Genomic DNA, 19,771 nt, shown 5'->3' with positions numbered 1-19,771 from the left:
AATGCATATACTGTATTTGTAAAATGAAAGCAACTGGGATCAATAAGATTTTACAGTACAGACACAATAGGGACATGTGCAAATGTATATGTACTTTACACACACAAGCATAATAAAAAAAATAAAAATACAACCCAAACCACACCTGTTACATTATACGCAGTGTTAACACTTATTTGAAGTCTTGCACAACTGTGATAACACGTAGTAGTAAAAAGAAAAGAAAAAAAAAAACACTTCTCTATTACATTTTAGCCATCAGTCAAAACTAACAAAATCCAGGCCATGCATGAAAACATTTTCGCTTGCGCTGAAGGCACAATGGCACATCACATATCTCACATGTGATTTGGGTTTTCTGATGGCAGAGCCAGCACTTCTGCTTTGTTTTGTACACTGGTGGGTGGAAAACATGATGAGAACCTGAGGTAACTGGCGCAGAGTCCGCAATGTTTTGAGAAGCCCCTTCTGTAAGCTCTAAAACAAGTGTCTCCAGGAATGCCGTCCAAGACGAAGCCTTCCTGTTCTTTGCCTTGGCTATCAGTGCGTGCAAGATAAATGCATTATCTACAGTGATGTCCAACAAGTGATACTCTCCACTCTCTTGCTTCATGGAGAACTTTGTAATATCCATTAATTGAATTGTTTCTGAATGGGAATATAGACTGAACATTAATTACTAAAAAGGAAACCTTCTAAAAGCACTGGCATACATACAATTTCCTAAACACCACCACTGAATAAATTCTACTAACCTGTTGTAGTCCCACATCAAAGCTAGTAAGGGGACATCCTCAACGGTTTGACATCCGCCATGTCCCTTCACCTTCAACACAGTGTCACCACATTTATGGAAGGTGGAGCACATTTGCACGATCTGCTTGTCGTTCCACTCAAGCAGATGTTCGTTGTCCCAAATACAATGTACTTTGCTGTGTGGTGCGTCGCTTGGCATTCTGTTCTCAGTTGTTTTGGGGTACCCTTCCCTGTTTGCCTAAACAGGGCCACAAGCAAAGGTCTTTTTACTGAGTAGGTCCCTGAAGAGTTTTGGGCTGGTGTAAAAGTCGTCATCAACAAACAGCCTGTACCCAGTGCCCAAATAGTGTTCTTCCACAATGCCATAATGGATTCATAGACCAGCCCCTCACTATGAGATGCACACGACTTCCTGTCCTAAACTAAGAATTCACACGTAGAGCCACTACTACTGTCTGCCAGTGCAAACAGTTTGCACTCCATATTTGCAGATCAGTTTTGCGTGAACTCTTCGGGTCCGTTCGAGCCTGTGCTGCGGCAATTCTTTCATCACTTTTGATGTTTTGAGAGGGATGAAAACAGGTTTTGCAGGCCTCCCTGAAGTCTTGGTACAGTGGTTTGACTTTACCCAGATGATCATAAGTTAAAGTTCCCCTATTTTTTGTGTTCTTCTCATCCTCCTTGGGATCACTGAGTTGAAGAGCATTGGAGATTGATAGAAATCTCCTGCAAGACATGATAGTTCCAGGAAATGGAATAATGAACTGGGACTTCCTCCAATAGTCCATCAATGAAGAGTACTGCACCAGATCTATGTAAAGTACAAGTGCCAGGAATGACTTCAAGTCTTTCACAGAAATGTCCTGCCACTGCTCGTCCTGTGGACACTTGGCACTGTGTGCATTTGTGTGCTCTACAGTTGTCTGCAGCACAGAGCTCGAAAAGAACAGTTGAAAAAACTGCAGAGGACTGCTATATGAAATGGATGCAAACATTGACCCATGTGTTTGGACAGGTGTGAATGTATGATGAGGTGGTTTAACATTTTCCTCATCTACACTATGCCATCTCTCCTTTGAGATTCCAGATGAGGAATTTGTCTCTCTCTTACTGCCACCTCCTTTGGCAGCAGATTGTGTCTCCTCTTGAGGACTCGTGTTTTAAAGTTTTGTGTTTGGACTGATGTGGAAGACTGACAGGATCTCGTTCTCTGTGGTCCACTGGCCTCTAAATCCTAGTCTTCCTTGGGTGAGTGTTTGTCTGTTGAAGGCCTATAGCAAGGAATATACATACAATATTAGCAATAGTTCACAACTCTGAGCTCAATTCACAGCTGTTTGGGTCAATGTCCTTTTCTGATCTTTCCAAAGTGTATTCCTTTGTCTTTAGCATGCACACATTCACCTTACATATGACAATTTGCACCAACCAATATTAATTTGTCTCAACTGTGCAGACATTCATATCTTTTGTCTTATTATCTGTCCAAGCTTCATTCTTGCAACCCCAAAGAAACTTTTTACAACTTCTCGCTGTTTGGTCACCCATTTACAAGCTCAACATGCTTATATAAAAACTTTGGATGGATGGCAACCTTTGGTAAGTTTTCATGCTAGTTAGGCCTATAGCTGTTTAAAATATACTAAAACGTATTAAAAAGATGAATTATTACCCTGAACTAAAACTTTTAAGGAATCCAAAAGCATGAACCTCGTAAAACCCTAGAATGTATAGGAACTCACCAATCTAGAATGGAATTGCTGTGCTGTCCACACTTTCTTGGTCAGATTTACCAAAGTGTTCCTCATCACTGCTCAGTAGTTTGATAAGACGTCTTTAACTGGAATAGGCTTCAAATTATTCATTGGCTCCACTGCAAATTACAGCAGAGTCAGGAGAGACAACACATGCCATCATTTAAAGAATATAAACATGCTGTAATCATCTTTGGCTTCATTGGCTGTCGTGACTTTACCATCACGTCACTGGTCAGCTTCGTGCGGACCTAATTTTGGGGTGGGGTTACATTATCTGTTACATTGGGATCGTTTGAGATAAGCAAGTTCTGCGTAGAACCGATCACCGGTGATCAGCGGCAGGTGCATACAGGTTAGAAATCTGTCTCAACTTGCTGTGATGCCATGACGACGTATGTCAAAACATTTCCCACGAGAGTGTGGCGGCCGCAGTTGTAGCAAGCAGGCGAATTGCGCAAACTGCAAGCACGATGGGAAATGACTTGCTGACGACACATCTTAATGCCCATTGGCTTAAACAACCATGATGTTTTGTTCTCTTTTACAATGTTTGTGTGAAGACAGTGTGAAGACAAAGGATCTTAAGTGGGGCAATTTGCTAAATGCAAAGCATAATGCAAAAGGTTAAATATTGACGTTGGGGGTAGACTGCTTAATAACATGCACGAGTAAAAGTGTGTGGAGAGAATACAAAGGAATACAGGTGAAAATAGTCTGCAGATTTGGATTTGAATTTTTTAGAATGAACATGAATAATCCATATTTGTGATGTGCCACTGTGCCCTCAATAGTATTTTCAGCCACTTTCAATAGGTCTCACAGAACAAAAGTCTTGATTTTTTATTATATCAGTGATAATTTTTGATAATTAAAATTCTGGGTTTAAGGTAAGCGGAGTCGATTCATTTGTGGCATAATGTTGATTACCAAAAATATTTTCAACTTATTCCTCTTTTTCTTAAAAAGAAAAGCAGCAAAAATCTGGGTTACAGTGAGGCACTGACAATGAAAGTGAATCTGATGATTGAAGTGAACATTAACTGAAGCTCCTGACCTGTATCTGCTTTATTTTATGCATTGCACTGCTGCCACACATAAACAGTAGATGTACAGGTGTTCCTTGTGTGCTCACTGAGTGTATGTAATCAGTTACATACCTGTAACCCAACAATAACAAATATAGATCATTTCAGAAACATCACTCAAACCTAGTGTTTTTTTGCTTTTTGTCATTTTAGAACATTCGTGCAATGTCAATAAAACATTTGAATATTCAAATAATTGTCCTAAATGTAACATATTTACATAAAATTACAAAGTATACCAGAAAAACAGTTGGAGAAATGATCACTTTTACATTCATTTAAATTTAGTCAAAAATCGTAGACCTTTCATGCCAGTCATTAAAACAGTCACGCTTGGGCTGAAAGCACAGTGCAACATCACAAGTAAAACATATCACTGGAGTTTTCAGGTGGCAGAGCTTGCATTTCCGTCTTCCAGTAGTGGCGTCCTGTGAAATGTGCTGTGGCCTGTGGTATAAAGCTAAGGCAGGAGCTAAAGGAGGAGGAGTCCAGGAGGGAGCTGAAAGAAGAGTCAAAGAGGGAGCTGAAGGAGTCGTTAAGAGGAGATCTGAAAGAGGATCTGAGGAAGAAGCCGAGGGAACAGAGTCAGCACTTTTTGGGGTAGAGTTAGCCTTTTTCTGAGAATCTGTAAGTTCTAAAATAAGCGTCTCCAGGAATGCTTTCCTGGTCAAAGCCTTCTGGTTCTTTGCCTTGGCCATCAGTTCCTGCAAGATGAATGCATTATCTATGGCGATATCCAAAAAGTGATAAAAAATGGACTGGTACCACTTTCTTGGTTTATGAAGAACTCTGTAATGTCCAGTAATGCGACTGGGTGGATCCACTGCCCCCATGTTTCTGGGTGGAAAGAAAAAAAAAAATTTAGCTAAAAAAAGGTCAACATTCCTGCAAGTAAATACATTTAAAGGAATAGTGCCCCTAAAAATAAAATTTGTCTTCAATTAGCAATCATGCACCTTTTGTTTGGAATATGTTGCATGAGCAGCATGGACTACTTTTATGACACTTTCAGGTGTTTAAGCTTTAAGGCAAGCCACTATATGAAGTGCCATTGTATGGAAATCAGAAAATCACAACATTCTTTAAAATATTTCCTTACAAAGAAAAGCAAGTTGATTTGGAACAACATGAGGGTGAGGCAGAATTAATGGCAGCATTTTCATTTTTGGGGTAAACTATTTGATTAAGAGAGTGAAAATTGCATTACAATTATACAAACAAAATTCTGAATAAATATTAACGACTAACCTGTTGTAATCCAACACTGCAGCTGGAATGGGGACATCAACAAGGGTCCGATGTCCATCTTTTCCCTTCACCTTCCTCTGCACAGTGTCACCTCCATAGGCTTTATGGTAGGTGGAACACATCTGCACTTCCCGTGCATCTTTCCACTCAACAAACAGCAGCTCGTTGTCCCTAATCCAACGTATGCTGCCGCGTGGTGTGTTCCATGGCAATCTGTTCACAGTGTTTTTTGGGAAGCCTTTCCTGTTTGCCCAAATAGGACCACAAGCCCAGATATCTTTACAGAGGAGGTCTCTGAAGAGAGTGGGGCTTGTGTAAAATTTGTCAACAAACAGCTTGTATCCAGTGCCCAACATATTTTCATCCACCAATGCCATCACAGACTCATAACTCAGACCCTCGCTCTGTGATGCACTTGACTTTCCCTCATAAACAAAGAAATCCCATATATAGCCACTGCTGCAGTCTGCCAGGACAAAGAGCTTGTACCCCCTATCTGTAGACTGGTTTTTCATGCATTGTTTGAGTCTCGTTCTAGCCTGTGCTGCCACCACTCTTTCATCAATGGTAATGTTCTGAAAGGGATGAAAATAGATCTTGCAGACATCTCTAATGATTTGATATAGTGACTGAATTTTACCCAGCCGTTCATAGGCTGATGTTCCCCTCTTCAAATCATTCCTCTCATCTTCCTTGGTATTACTTAGATGTAGAGCACTGGAGATTGTCTGAAATTTCTGGTAAGACATGATTTGTGCAGGAAAGGACAGACTGAAGTACTCAGACTCCCTCCAATAGTCTTTCAGTGAAGAGCACTTCACCAGGCCCATATAAATTACCATCGCTATGAATGACTTCAAGTCATTCACACAAATGTAGTGCCATATCTCTCTCTTTCTATCCTTGCACTTTGTGCCATAGACATTTGTGTGCCCTACAATTTTTTGCATCAGGAATTTTGAAAAGAACAGTTCAAAAAACTGCAGAGGACTGCTGCATGACTTGGGTAAACGCTTTGGTCCAGGTGTTTGGACAGGTGAGAAGACTGGAAGAGGTGGTTCAACATCATCCTCATCTGTGCTATGCCAGCTTTCTTTAGAGACCCCGGAGAAAACATCTGTCAAGGAATCGCCACTTCCTTCAGCAGCAGGGGCAACAGATGTGGATGACAGACGGGATCGTTTTCTCTGCTGTAAGCTGGCGTCTGAATCCCAGTCCTCCTCTAGAGAGTCAATGTCAGTCGACGGTCTATTGCACAAAATAAAATAAAAAAAGAGGATTACAACAGTAATGTACTTTTTACAATTTATAGCACCCACTGATATTGCTTTGTGCACAGACTGGAGACATTCACATCTTTTTCTTATATACAAAGTCTGCTTAACTAGTATTATTTTGCCTCCTACCTGCACACATTAACATTTTTGTTATTCTTGCAAAGTAACATTTGCATATGTGTATATGTCATGAGATCATAGTAACCATAGGTAAAGCAATAGTTGGCATAAAAATATTTGCAATAAAAATTATGTATATTGTCTTTATGTATATTATGTATATTTCATTATTTATTATGAATCTACAATATTTCCAAATTACTATATTTACTACAGCTGGTGTTATTATACCAAAACCATGGCAAATGTTCATAAGTGATGAGCGCACCATTAGATTTCCTTTCATTTAATGCATCAAGCAATATATTTAAACCAGGCCCACATCTTCTTATGTGCCAGTGCTAAAATATATAAAGTCTGGAATAATGTACAGATTTTGCTGTTTCGGAAGTAAATTGGTACTTCAATTCACCAAAGTGGCATTTAACTAATCACAAAGTATAGTCAGGACATTACTGATGTAAAAAACAACACCATCACTATTTGAAAAAAGTCATTTTTGATCAAATCTAGACAGGCCCCATTTCCAGCAGCCATCACTCCAACACCTTATCCTTGAGTAATCATGCTAAATTGCTAATTTGGTACTAGAAAATCACTTGCCATTATATCAAACACAGTTGAAAGCTATTTGGTTCATTAAATGAAGCTTAACATTGTCTTTGTGTTTGTTTTTGAGTTGCCACAGTATGCAATAGACTGGCATGTCTTAAGGTCAATATTAGGTCAAAAATGGCAAAAAAGAAACAGCTTTCTCTAGAAACTCATCAATCAATCATTGTTTTGAGGAACGAAGGCTATACAATGCTTGAAATTGCCAAAAAAACTGAAGATTTCAAACAAAAGGTGTACACTATAGTCTTCAAAGACAAAGGACAACTGGTTCTAACAAGGACAGAAAGAGATGTGGAAGGCCCAGATACAACTAAACAAGAGGATAAGTACATCAGAGTCTCTAGTTTGAGAAATAGACGCCTCACATGTCCTCAGCTGACAGCTTCATTGAATTCTACCTGCTCAACACCAGTTTCATGTACAACAGTAAAGAGACGACTCAGGGGTGCAGTCCTTATGGGAAGAATTGCAAAGAAAAAAAAAAACTTTTGAAACAGAAATAAAAAACAAAATGTTAGAGTGGGCAAAGAAACTCAGACATTAGACAACAGATGATTGGAAAAGAGCATTATGGGTCTTAACCCCATTGAGCTTTTGTGGGATCAGCTAGACTGTAAGGTGCGTGAGAAGTGCCCAACAAGACAGCCACATCTATGGCAAGTGCTACAGGGAGCATGGGGTGAAATGTCACCTGAGTATCTGGACAAACTGACAGCTAGAATGCCAAGGATCTGCAAAGCTGTCATTGCTGCAGGTGGAGGATTTTTTGATGAGAACTCTTTGAAGTAGTTTAAGAAGTTCTGAACATTTTTTTTTCAAATTGTAATAGTAATTTTTTCACATTATTAATGTCCTGACTATACATTGTGATCAGTTGAATGCCACTGGTGAATAAAAGTACCAATTTCTTTCTATAAGAGCAAAATCTGTACATTATTCCAAACTTTTGGCCGCCAGTGTGTATATATATATATATATATATATATATATATATAAAACTTTAAAAACTGTAAAAATGTGAATAAACCCACCGATCCAGAACGGGGTCAAGACCATCAATGAACATATCCTCTGTTGTGGTGTCCACACTTTCTTCATCAGAAATATTAAGGTCTTCATCACTGCTGCCTGTCACTTCCTCCACGCCGTTAGTATCTTTCTTTGGATCCATCGCAGATGTTGCCGATCAACCGTTTCAGATATTTGCGGTTGAATAATTGCCGTTCAAACAATGAGTTCGGGTACAGTGCATGTGATAAGCTTACAGAAAACGTCTTATATATGTATATTTCTATATTTAATTCGCTTTTGGTTATTTTTAACAGCCAATTTGGGATGAACGGTAAACTAGTGATCGGATCATTGTGTTTGAAAGAATCTATATTCATCCAAGAATCTTACATTTATACGTTTTTTTAAATACAAATGTATATAAAATGTCCAAACTTTTGGCAATAGATTCAAATGAGAAATTAGATGCATTTTATATGTATTTCCCGGGGTTTTATGGTTGTCGATTACCTCAGGTTCGATACGCTTCAGTATCTTTAGACGCGCGAGACAAAGAAGATACTTCAGTGAAAGCCTACTGGGCAGCACTGCGAGAAACTAACATGATCGAAGAGTAACCACAAAACGTAAAAAACAAACAAACAAACAAAAAAAAAAAAAAAAAAAAAAAAAAAAACTCACGTGTATAAAGTGTGAGAGCTAAAAATGTAAAACATAATTTGCGTTTCGTATCAGCGCGATAATTCCTGACATGGAAGGGACGTGACGTCACTCTCAGTAAAGTACTTCCTTGTTTACAAAAAAAAAAAAAAAAAAAAAAAAAAAGATTTGAAAGAGTAACCGCAAACTTTGAAAAAAAAAAAAAAAAAAAGATTTGAAAAAATAACCGCAAACTTTATAAAAAAAAAAAAAAAAAAAGATTTGAAAGAATAACCGCAAACTTTGAAAAAACAAAACAAAACAAAAACAAAACAAAAAAAAAAACAAGGAAGACCTCTCAACACGTTATTTTTAGTAATGTCGAGTTGTATACGATTATACGTTTATTAAAAAAATAAATTACTGTATTATTCTAATATATATATATATATATATATATATATATATATATATATATATATATATATATATATATATATATATATAAACTTTTTTGGAGCCTTTCATAAAATAATTTATTTTAAGGATAATTTAAATGAATGATCTTGTTCTTGTATCACAACACTGGCTTCCCCATAATTGATAACACTTGCACAAAGATTTCATTTGCACAAGTAATGCGAATTGAACCTGGTTTTAAATGAATATTTTGGGTTCAATACAAGTTAAGCTCAATCGACAGCATTTGTGGCATTGTGTCCCTTCTTATATATATTATATACACACACACACAGGGTTGGGAGGGTTACTTTTGAAATAGAATACATGCTGTAAAATGTAATTTGTAATGTATTTCGTTAGATTACTCAAGTTCAGTAATGTATTCTAAATACTTTGGATTACTTCTTCAGCACTGGTAGATTTTTTTCACTTGTTTTGACTTTAAAAATTCTGCCAGTACAGTATGACAAAATACACGTTAAAAATACATTCTCTGAAAAACCTAAATATCTTATGCAGTGATGTTTCTAAAACAAGATGTTTTAAGGATTTTTAGATATTTTTACAGGAAAACAATACAAAAATTATTATCAAGAATACGATTTTTGCCCTAATATCAAAGGTCTTACTAGAAAGAAAGAAATTATGATCCAAATCAATTTTCTTGATAAAAAAAACATGATCGTGCCTGTAAAATGGCTAGAAATAGCATTTTAGCTTAGTGTAAAGCTGACAATTTACACAAGGTTTATTTCTATTTCTTCTGCTCCAAACTTCTCTGTCTGCTCGTATGAATGTAACACATCATAAGAAAGTGTTTCACCGCTGTTCAAATGCACTTTGGATCGCATCATTTATATGTATAAATATTTTCTATCTGAAAGGACTAAATATTAAATGAAACAAATGACAATAAAATGCAAAGTAATCTCTTCAGTTATCAAAATACTTTTTGAATGTAACTATATTCTAATTACCAATGATTTAAATTGTAACTGTAGTGGAATACAGTTACTTATATTTTGTATTTTAAATACGTAATCCCATTACATGTATTCCGTTACTCCCCAACACTGCATATATATATGAAAAAAGAAAAGTTTAAGGCTACAGTGAGGCACATACAATGGAAGTGAATGGGGCCAGTTTCTGGAGGGTTTAAAGGCAAAAATGTGAAGTTTATAATTATATAAAAGCACTTACATTAATTCTTTTGTTAAAACGTATGTATTATTTGAGCTGTAAAGTTGTTTAAATTGTACATTTTGGGGTTCACATTACACCGTCATGGCAACAAAGTTGTAAAATTAGCAATAACTTTATACAGAAAAGGTTAATAAGTGATTTTATCACACTAAAACCATGTTAACACATATTGTTTATGTCTTGTGGGTATACATTTGAAACTGTGAGTATTTTAACATTTATGGATGGGCCCCATTCACTTCCATTGTAAGTGCCTCACTGGAACCCAGATTTGTGCTTTATTTTAAAGAAAAGTAGGGGCAAGTAAAAATAATTTTTTTGTGTTAATATTACACCACTGATGCTGTTGATTGAGTTTAACTAGTATTGAACCCAGAATATTCCTTTTAAGTTATTTTGCATAGACATTTATGACTCCTCAGATTACACCGAGGAAAACCAATTTCTATAACTTAAATGTGAAAAGGTATGGATATATACAAAGGAAATAATTGAATATCTTTTAAATGTACAGGCAGACTGTTTCAAAGAATTCAGCACACCCCTAAAAACGAACATGACATCAAATGCTTTAGGCCTTCCCAAATATTTCTTGACATATGATGACTTTATCCTACAGCTCATTTTATGTGCATGCCATCCAAGTTACAGTATAAACATGAATTAATTTATTAACAAGGTCACACAACAAAATTAATATAGCTATCTTACTACCCAGCAAACGAATAAGAAAAACAATCTACTTTTTACCTAGATCCTTATTCTCCTGCCAGCCCCCTCTACTGTGTGCATCACAGTGTAGGGGGTAACAGCTAGGTCCCCAATATGAATATTGAGGAATAAAAACTCAGACTCAGGCTTGCAATCAGTTGAGAGAGTTTATTGATTGTTCCCTACAGTTCAAATTTACATCACAAGTCAACTGAATCCAGTGGTTCGGTAATATTGAAGAAAAAAAGAGCATACACACAAGGCCTACTAATGCACAGTCACCTAATATGACAATAAAATCATAACTAAAATCTCTCTCTATCATTCAATTAATAGTGATTGAATTAAAATAGAATCAAATGGTTATAGAATAGTTTATTAATTATGTAATAATTATAACAGATATATATTTTTGTGAATAAATGCAGTACAATATAAATGCATATCCTCCAGGAGCCAGGCTAAATTAATAATCACTGTAATTGCATTCTGATATAATTCAGACACTCAGTCACCCCTCAGATGACATCCATGTTACCTGCAGGGTTGGGAGGGTTAAATCAAGATAAATCAAATTGGTCTTGTTTTAAGGATTTTTAGATATTTTTACAGGAAAACAATACAAAAAATATGATTAAGAATAAGATTTTTGCCCTAATATCAAAGGTCTTAGTGGAAAAAAAGAAATTATGATCCAACATGAATTTTCTTGATAAAAAAATATGATCGTGCATGTAAAATGGCTAGAAATAGCATTTTAGCTTAGCGTAAAGCTGACAATTTACACAAGGTTTATTTCTATTTCTTGTGCTCCAAACTTACTTCTCTGTCTGCTCGTATGAATGTAACACATTATAAGAAAGTGTTTCACCGCTGCTCAAATGCACTTTGGATCGCATCATTTATATGTATAAATGTTTTCCATCTGAAAGGACTAAATATTAAATGAAACAAATGACAATAAAATGCAAAGTAATCTCTTCAGTAATCAAAATACTTTTTGAATGTAACTGTATTCTAATTACCAATTATTTAAATTGTAACTGTAGTGGAATACAGTTACTTATATTTTGTATTTTAAATACATAATCCCATAACATGTATTCTGTTACTCCCCAACCCTGGTTACTTGCACCTTTTTGTAAAAGAAGAATAGAAAATGTATGTATACAAGTAGAATAAATGAGGATGATAAAAGATGAGGTATAACTTGTAAGAGTAAAAGGATATTTGAATATTAACCCCTTCAACAGAAACTGCACTTCTTTGATGGTTTGAGTCCTACCTCTCAAGTAGATACTTCTCGGTATCTCGGAAGGGAGGGGTATCTAAGTCATTACTAACTATCAACTAACTGCCGGGCTACCTCAAAAAAACTTTAGAAAAAATATAGATCATTTCAGAAATGCCATTCAAAACCATACTTTGTTCCTATTTTAGAATTTTATATGCAACATTAACAAAACACTTTTGTTTGATTTTAATAGAGGGAAAAAATGTATCTTACAATTGTATTACCTATCACTTTTATCTATTACTATCTATACAATTATCCTTTTTTCATGCCAATTATTAAAACAGTCACGCTTGGGGTGAAAGCACAAAGGTACATTACAAGTCGCACACATGACTGGTGTTTTCTTGTTGCAAAACTTGCACTTCTGCTTGCAATTCTGCCTTTCTCCAGTGCTGTCCTGTGTGATGTACTTTGGCTTGTGATATGTAGGAAACACTAATGGAGGATCTGAGGAAGGAGCAGGAGGGGGAGCCAAGTTAGGAGCCGCAGGAGGATCTGAGGAGGGAGCAGGAGGGGGAGCCGCAGGAGGACCTGAGGGCGAAGCAGAGGAAGTAGCTGATGAAACTGGTGCAGAGTCAGCCCTTTTCTGAGAACCAGTTTTTGTAAGCTCTAAAACGAGCATCTCCAGGAATGCCTGTCGGGTCAAAGCCTTCTCGTTCTTGTCCCCCAGTCCTTGCAAGATGAATGCGTTCTCAATAGCAATGTCCAAAAAGTGATAAAAAATGGACTGGTACCACTTTTTTGGTTTACTTAGAAGTCTATAATATCCAGTAGCGCAATTAGATGGATCCACTACCTCCATGTTCCTGTGAGGACATATAAATGGCATATATTTGAAACTTTGAAAATATTTCTTAAACACATTAAAGACAGAAAAAACTGGCACAAATAAAATGGCTTAAACACAACTTAATAAATTCTACTAACTTGCTGTAGTCCAAAACTGCAGCTGGGATGGGGACATCCACAAGGGTCCGAAGTCCATCTTCTCCCTTCACCTTTCTCTGCACTTTGTCACCTGCATAGGCTTTATGGAAGGTGGAACACATTTGCACTTCCTGCACGTCTTTCCACTTGACAAACAGCAGCTCGTTGTCCCTAATCCAACGTATACTGCCACGGGGTGCGTTCCTTGGCAATCTGTTCACAGTTGTTTTTGGGAAACCTTTCCTGCTTGCCTGAACAGGGCCACAAGCCCAGATATCCTTACAGAAGAGGTCTCTGAAGAGAGTGGGGCTGGTGTAAAATCTGTCAACAAACAGCTTGTACCCAGTGCCTAACATATTTTCATCAACCAATGCCATCACAGACTCATAGCTCAGCCCATGTCTCTGTGATGCACTTGACTTACCCTCATAAACAAAGAAATCCCAAGTATAGCCACTGCTGCAGTCTGCCAGTGCAAACAATTTGTACCCATTATTTCTAGATTCATTTTTCGTGCACTGTTTGAGTCCCTTTCTAGCCTGTGATGTCACCATTCTTTCATCAATAGTTATGTTCTGAAAGGGATGAAAGTAGATTTTGCACGCATCCCTAATGACTTGATATAGTGACTGAATTTTACCTAAGCGTTCATAGTCTGACGTTCCCCTCCTCACCCTGTTCCTCTCATCGTCCTTGGTATCGCTTAGATGAAGAGCACTGGAGATTGTCCGAAATTTCTGGTAAGACATGATTTGTGCAGGAAAGGACAGACTGAAGTAATCGGACTCCCTCCAATAGTCTTTCAATGAAGAGCACTTCACCAGACCCATGTAAATTACAATCGCTATGAATGACTTTAAGTCTTTCACACAAATGTTTTGCCACAAGTTGCCCTTTTCCTCCTCATACTTGGCCCCATAGAAATTTGTGTACCCTACAATTGTCTGCAGCACCGTTTTTGGAATGAAAAGATGAAAGAACTGCAGAGGACTGCTGTACGTAATAGGAAAAGAGTTTGGTCCAGGTGTTTGGACAGGTGTGAAGACTGGAAGAGGTGGTTCAACATCATCCTCATCGGTGCTATGCCACCTTTTTTTAGAGACACCAGAGGAAGCATCAGATAAGGAATTGTCCTCTGTCCCATTCCCTAAGCTGCCTCCTCCAGCAGCAGGGGCAGCAGATGTGGAAGACAGACGGGATCTCTTTCTCTGTGGTGGGCTGGCCTCTGAATCCAGTTCCTCTTCTGGTGAATCAATGTCTGTTGAAAGCCTATTTCACAGCAAAAAACAAAACAAAAAAAAAAAACGAAACAGGATTAACAATATACTAGGCTACATCACAACACTATTGAATACGTTTCATACATAACAGCTGGCCCAATGTGCCCCAACACTTGTTCTTTTGTCTTTGGTGTTAGATCAATGTTTAGATCGCTCTCTCTCTCTCTGGTAATATCATTTTTTTTTTTTTTTGACAATACCCCAAAAATAAACTTTTACTTTAACATTCTTTAACCTCTTCAACTCTGGTGCATTTTTGCGCTGATGTATAAAATGTCTTTATCAATAATAGTTGAAAACATATTTTGCCAATTATTTGTTTATAATGCTTTTTTGCTGGACTACAATTTTTTTCTGGACATCTGAGATATAACACTGGATTATTTTACCAAGCAAGCTCACAGACAAGTGAAAAACAGCTCATTTTAAAGAAGACAACCTAAGGTAGAAGCTAAAATGGAGTTTTGGCTGCTTTGGAGCAGTGATCGGAGCAGACATGAGACATTGTCTTTGTTGTCTTATAGAGATTCATATTTAATTCGTGATTCTTTTGATAATCATTCAAACTGTGGTGTTAAGGTGACAAAATAAACTGTACAGATACATTCCTGAGAATGAGAGCTTTCATTTGATATATGACTTGTCTATTTAAGTGCTATGTGAAAAACTTTTATATTCATATGCATATTTCTATGTCATCACCTCTAGGTGGTGCTCATTTGCGACACAATGTTTTTTAAGGCTTTATTTTGATATTTTATGTAACATGCAAAAGCAGATTCTAAGCTTTCAAATGATAACACATATGCCTGACTTCTGTATCCGGAGACTTAAAAATTGTAAGCGTAAACTTATATTGCGATATAGTGCCCCCTTTTAGGATTTAAGGGCTTAAAATACACCTCTATCTGTAAGGTCCAACGTCTGGTGAAATAAAAAAAAAGACCACTCCAAGCTAACTTGCGACAAAGTAATTGAAAAGCACAAGGCAGGGATACCAGGAGATTTCCAAGTCATTATATATACCTTTGAGTACAGTTAAATGAATAATTAAGATACTGACTACCACCCCTGGGGTCACGCGTTCGAATCCAGGGCGTGATGAGTGACTCCAGCCAGGTCTATTAAGCAACCAAATTGGCCCGGTTGCTAGGGAGGGTAAAGACACATGGGGTAACCTCCTCGTGGTAGCTATGATGCGTGGTTCTCGCTCTCAGTGGGGTGCGTGGTGACTTGTCTCCACTGTAACACGCTCAACAAGCCAAATGATAAGATGTGCGGATTGATGGTCTCAGACGCGGAGGCAACTGAAATTCGTCCTCCGCCACCCAGATTGAGGCGAGTCACTATGCCACCATGAGGACTTAGAGCGCATTGGGAATTGGGCATTCCAAATTGGGAAGAAAAAAATGAAATAAAAATTAAGATACAGAAACAGTATGGCTTAAATGTAAATCTATAGCTTTGTCCAGTGTTTACCCAATCTGTGCCTTTCTGCAAAAACTGAGTGAACCCGCAAGAAGGAGACTGATGAGTAAGGACACTTAAGAGATCAATGAAGCAGTTACTACCAAATCTCAAATTAATGGTTCAATATTGCAAAATATTGTATACATGAAAACTTCCAAGGGGAGTGAAAACTTTCTTTAGGTACTGTACATTTCCCTTGCCTATTCAATTATATAGTATGAATCTACAACTATACTAACTTCTAGATATGCACGGATACTACTCTGTAGTTTTTGTGTCAGGCTGAAACTGGGGGGTAAATACTTGTACTTGCGTATCGATGATATCATCATTTTATAATTCAGAGTACATGTACATGTACATAATAACGTGGTTGCACAAGCTGTGCATGATGCTTCTGTTTGGCAAAAATTACCATCTGATGGGTCATTGTGCAGCTTATTACACAACTACATGCCAAATAAATAAACATGAAATATTGACTTGAGTTGAAACTATTTAAACAGCTTATTTGTAGAGTTCACAGAATGACACAAGAAGTAGGAAAAATGACTTGCAATACCCGAATGACTGGTGAAATGTAATTTATTCTCTGGCTGTGCGGTTTGTGCATTATTCACAAATATCAGACTGCTAGATGGTGCAATTGATAAATCAGAATAGAGTATTCCAGAGGAATATATTGCAGAGGCAGATACAACAGACGATATTTGGTATTTTTTAATTATCGGGCGCTAAATTTTCCTGTTTCACCGATTAGCTTCTTAAGATGCGATGGCCCCGAGAAATGCCTGCTTGCATGTGAAGGAGCTGTCTACATGTAAATGACCAATCACAATGAGTTTTGTTGTAACGTGCCATTGTGTTGCCACAATAATAGACCAGCAGTGTACACAGTCACATTTAAAGGTCCCGCTTATCAGAGCTGTCAAGGACGCATATGAGCTCATGATGTTTAAAGTGCTCGGGTGTTTCATTCTCCCTCTCTCTCTTCTCAACAGTTTCCTGTAACTGTTAACTGTCTTGTCTAATGATAAAAGGCAAATATCAATTAAACTTCTGCAAATATGCGGATATCTAGTTTAAACAGATATAATTTACAAACCTCACAAAACCAGGCAAAAATTCAGTGTTTTCTTCCTGTGGAATGCTCATTTATCTCCCTATGAATCCACATTAATAGCCTGGATCAAAACTGTGTCCCTCTGACTCACAAATGTTTGGTAACGGTCAGTTTGTGACACTTTAAGCAGGCGATCTGGGCCGAGTACACTGGTAGCGGTCAGTAGATTGCTGCTCTTGCTGGATCCGCACGAGAGCAATAGAGCAACTTCAAAGTTAAAGCGCCTCATGTGTGCTTTAAGTAAATGTCATATTCACTGTATGAACAACTAGTATGATTCTGTTTTTTTGTGAGAAAATGTGAATGCTAATGCACATACTGTCCGTGGTTGCTGGACTACTGTGTGCACTTGTCCCACTTGTTGTTATTTTCTTCTTCCTAATGTGTAACAATTTCTTTATGTGCAAACAATTACTAAAAATGGAAGACTAAACAGAAACCAGGAGAAACTGCTATCTAGCATCTAAAACACACAAAATCTTTTTTAAAGGTTTTAAAGCCACCCTGCTCTCTGGATATTGGCATCAGCCATTAAAAAACCCATATCGGTCGACCACTAGCAATAGCACTAATAAAAGTGATAATATTAAAAATAAATCAATAAAGAAAATGTGTAGAAACTCACCAATCTAGAACAGGGTCAAGACCATCAATAAACATATCCTCTGCTGTCGTGTCGACACTGTCTTGGTCACTATCAAGGGATCCATCACTACTGCATATAATGTCCTCCATGCAATTCTCAGTATTTTTGTTTGGATCCAACGCAGAATTAGGTAGATCAGCTGTTGCAGATGTTTGCTGTTGCATGTTAAACAATGAGTAAGTGGACAGTGTATGTTGTAATAAACTTATTACCATATATGTTTATTGCTGAACTAATTTATAATTGATTACATCATTCTAAATACTTCATGGCATGCGTCGTTCATTGCCTCATAAAAGTACTGAATTCAAGGTAATCACTTTGGTTATAATTAGCTAACTTTAGCTTGAAAAATAAAAGGTTTATTGCCAAGGCTGTGTTTAGAATAACATACTGTATCTTAATACATTACATCTAGTAATCTATTATATCATACCTAGCATACCCCAACTGTTTTTCTTACCCTATGTTGCACAAATTGTACATACAAATATCAAATCATTAAAGGGACAGTTCAGCCCCAAAATGAAAATTCTCTCATCATTTACTCACCCTCATGTCATCCCAGATGTGTATGACTTTCTTTCTTCTGCAGAACACAAATTAAGATTTTTTGAAGAATATCTCTGCACTGTAGGTCCATACAATGCTGGTGAATAGTGGCCAGAAGGCCCAAAAAGCACATAAAATCTGCATAAAAGTAATCCATAAGACTTCAGTGGTTAAATCCGTGTCTTTAGAAGCGATATGATAGGTGTGGGTGAGAAACAGTTCAATATTTTTATTATAAATTCTGCTCCCTGTAGGTGGTGAAAGTGGAGATTTATAGTAAAAAAAAAATAAAAAAAGGATTTAAATATTGATCTGTTCCTCAACCACGCCTATTATATCGCTTCTGAAAACATGGATTTAACCACTGGAGTAATATGGATTACTTTTACGCTTTTTATGCTTCAAAGTGGACCTTCAAAGTTCTGGCCACTATTCACCAGCATTGTATGGACCTACAGAGCGGATATATTCTTCTAAAAATCTTAGTTTGTGTTCAGCAGAAGACAGTAAGTCATCCACATCTGGGATGGCTTAAGGGTTTGTAAATGATTAGAGAATTGTCATTTTTGGCTGAACTAACCCTTTAACAGGTGAATCATTAGAATGAATATGGTTTTTGTAACTTACAGTTTGTCGGATTGCTCTGGGATCCAGTATAGTTGGCACAGCACCACTCTTCAATATGTGCTTACCCGCAAAGCCAGCTTCATATTGCGACTGGTTTGCTAAACAATCCGGAGTGAAATGTCCCAGGCAAACAAACAAGTATGGACTGACACGATCTGGCACTTCATTGAAAATAAACTTAAGCCACTCTTTTTTAATGTTGGGATTCTTTGGGACCATGTGCAGGAACTCAGTTTTCCGACAGCCAGGAATAGCACAGCGTTTGGTGCGCCTCGCCGACATATTTAATCTTTAGTTACTATAATAACAGTATATTTCCTTCTTTCTCGCTATTACGTATTAAGGTTGCGGAAGTGCACCTCAAGTCAGTCAAAAGATCAAGGGATTTTATTCATTGTGGCAAACGCCACACACGCGTTTAGGTTAATAGTAAAGTTTTAAATACACAACTATCACACTACTTCGAAGTATAACTTCCATAACACAAACAATTCAAGTTTTAGCATGAGACTGTTGCAAACTAGGATAAAAAAAGGGAACTTTTGTTATCCGCGCGAGGAATTAAGGAAGTGACACAAAAGGAAAGGGACGTGACGTATCTCTCTCTGTAACGTACAGAAAGTGTTATGCTGCCATCTAGTGGTAAAACAAAATAACACAACAACAAAGGTTTAAATGGTCTAAGTGTTTTTTCTTCTTCATTAGAATACGAAATAAAAAGGAATAGTATTAAAATAATTCGTTAAAACTTTAAAATAATAAAGGTTAAGGGTTTCACGGTGTTTGTGTTTTCAGAACTATAGAGTTTGTACTATATACAGTTCTGTTCGAAGTAATATGATGTTAATAATTAGGTTCCATTGCTTCTGTTTCTCAACATTTATTAACAAAATCCAATCATCACATCCTTCCAGTACAAAAAGACGTGAAGATATATGTGACTATAAATGAGCAAATATCTT

The 19,771-nt window shown here is 37.1% G+C and overlaps 2 protein-coding genes across 5 annotated transcripts; both read right to left on the bottom strand.

Annotated features, from left to right (window-relative positions):
- Positions 1-212: 212 nt before the first annotated feature.
- Positions 213-8,619, bottom strand: LOC127444120 (piggyBac transposable element-derived protein 4-like). 4 transcript variants are annotated; one of them, XM_051703326.1, is made up of 6 exons: positions 7,890-8,619; positions 4,847-6,094; positions 4,364-4,435; positions 2,499-2,629; positions 756-2,027; positions 213-648 (listed from the first exon to the last, which is right to left on the bottom strand). In XM_051703326.1, exons 1-4 carry the CDS (start codon positions 8,027-8,029, stop codon positions 2,614-2,616), a joined length of 1,476 nt encoding a protein of 491 aa, XP_051559286.1. In that variant the 5' UTR covers positions 8,030-8,619; the 3' UTR covers positions 213-648; positions 756-2,027; positions 2,499-2,613. The 4 variants fall into 4 exon arrangements, with proteins under 4 accessions (XP_051559286.1, XP_051559285.1, XP_051559283.1 ...); XM_051703325.1 differs by having other exon boundaries at positions 213-2,027; XM_051703323.1 differs by lacking the exon at positions 213-648 and having other exon boundaries at positions 2,011-2,027; positions 2,499-4,435; positions 7,890-8,616.
- A 2,715-nt stretch (positions 8,620-11,334) lies between these two features.
- Positions 11,335-19,365, bottom strand: LOC127444119 (piggyBac transposable element-derived protein 4-like). The gene is made up of 4 exons (XM_051703321.1): positions 18,810-19,365; positions 17,610-17,785; positions 13,112-14,380; positions 11,335-12,990 (listed from the first exon to the last, which is right to left on the bottom strand). The coding sequence occupies exons 1-4, from the start codon at positions 19,089-19,091 to the stop codon at positions 12,429-12,431; spliced, it is 2,289 nt and encodes a 762-aa protein (XP_051559281.1). The 5' UTR covers positions 19,092-19,365; the 3' UTR covers positions 11,335-12,428.
- Positions 19,366-19,771: the final 406 nt, after the last annotated feature.

The sequence above is a fragment of the Myxocyprinus asiaticus genome, chromosome 7 (assembly GCF_019703515.2).
Source record: "Myxocyprinus asiaticus isolate MX2 ecotype Aquarium Trade chromosome 7, UBuf_Myxa_2, whole genome shotgun sequence".
Taxonomy (NCBI): Eukaryota; Metazoa; Chordata; class Actinopteri; order Cypriniformes; family Catostomidae; genus Myxocyprinus; species Myxocyprinus asiaticus.
Note: the sequence above shows the minus strand (reverse complement) of the source record. Positions and strands in the feature narration are given on the sequence as shown.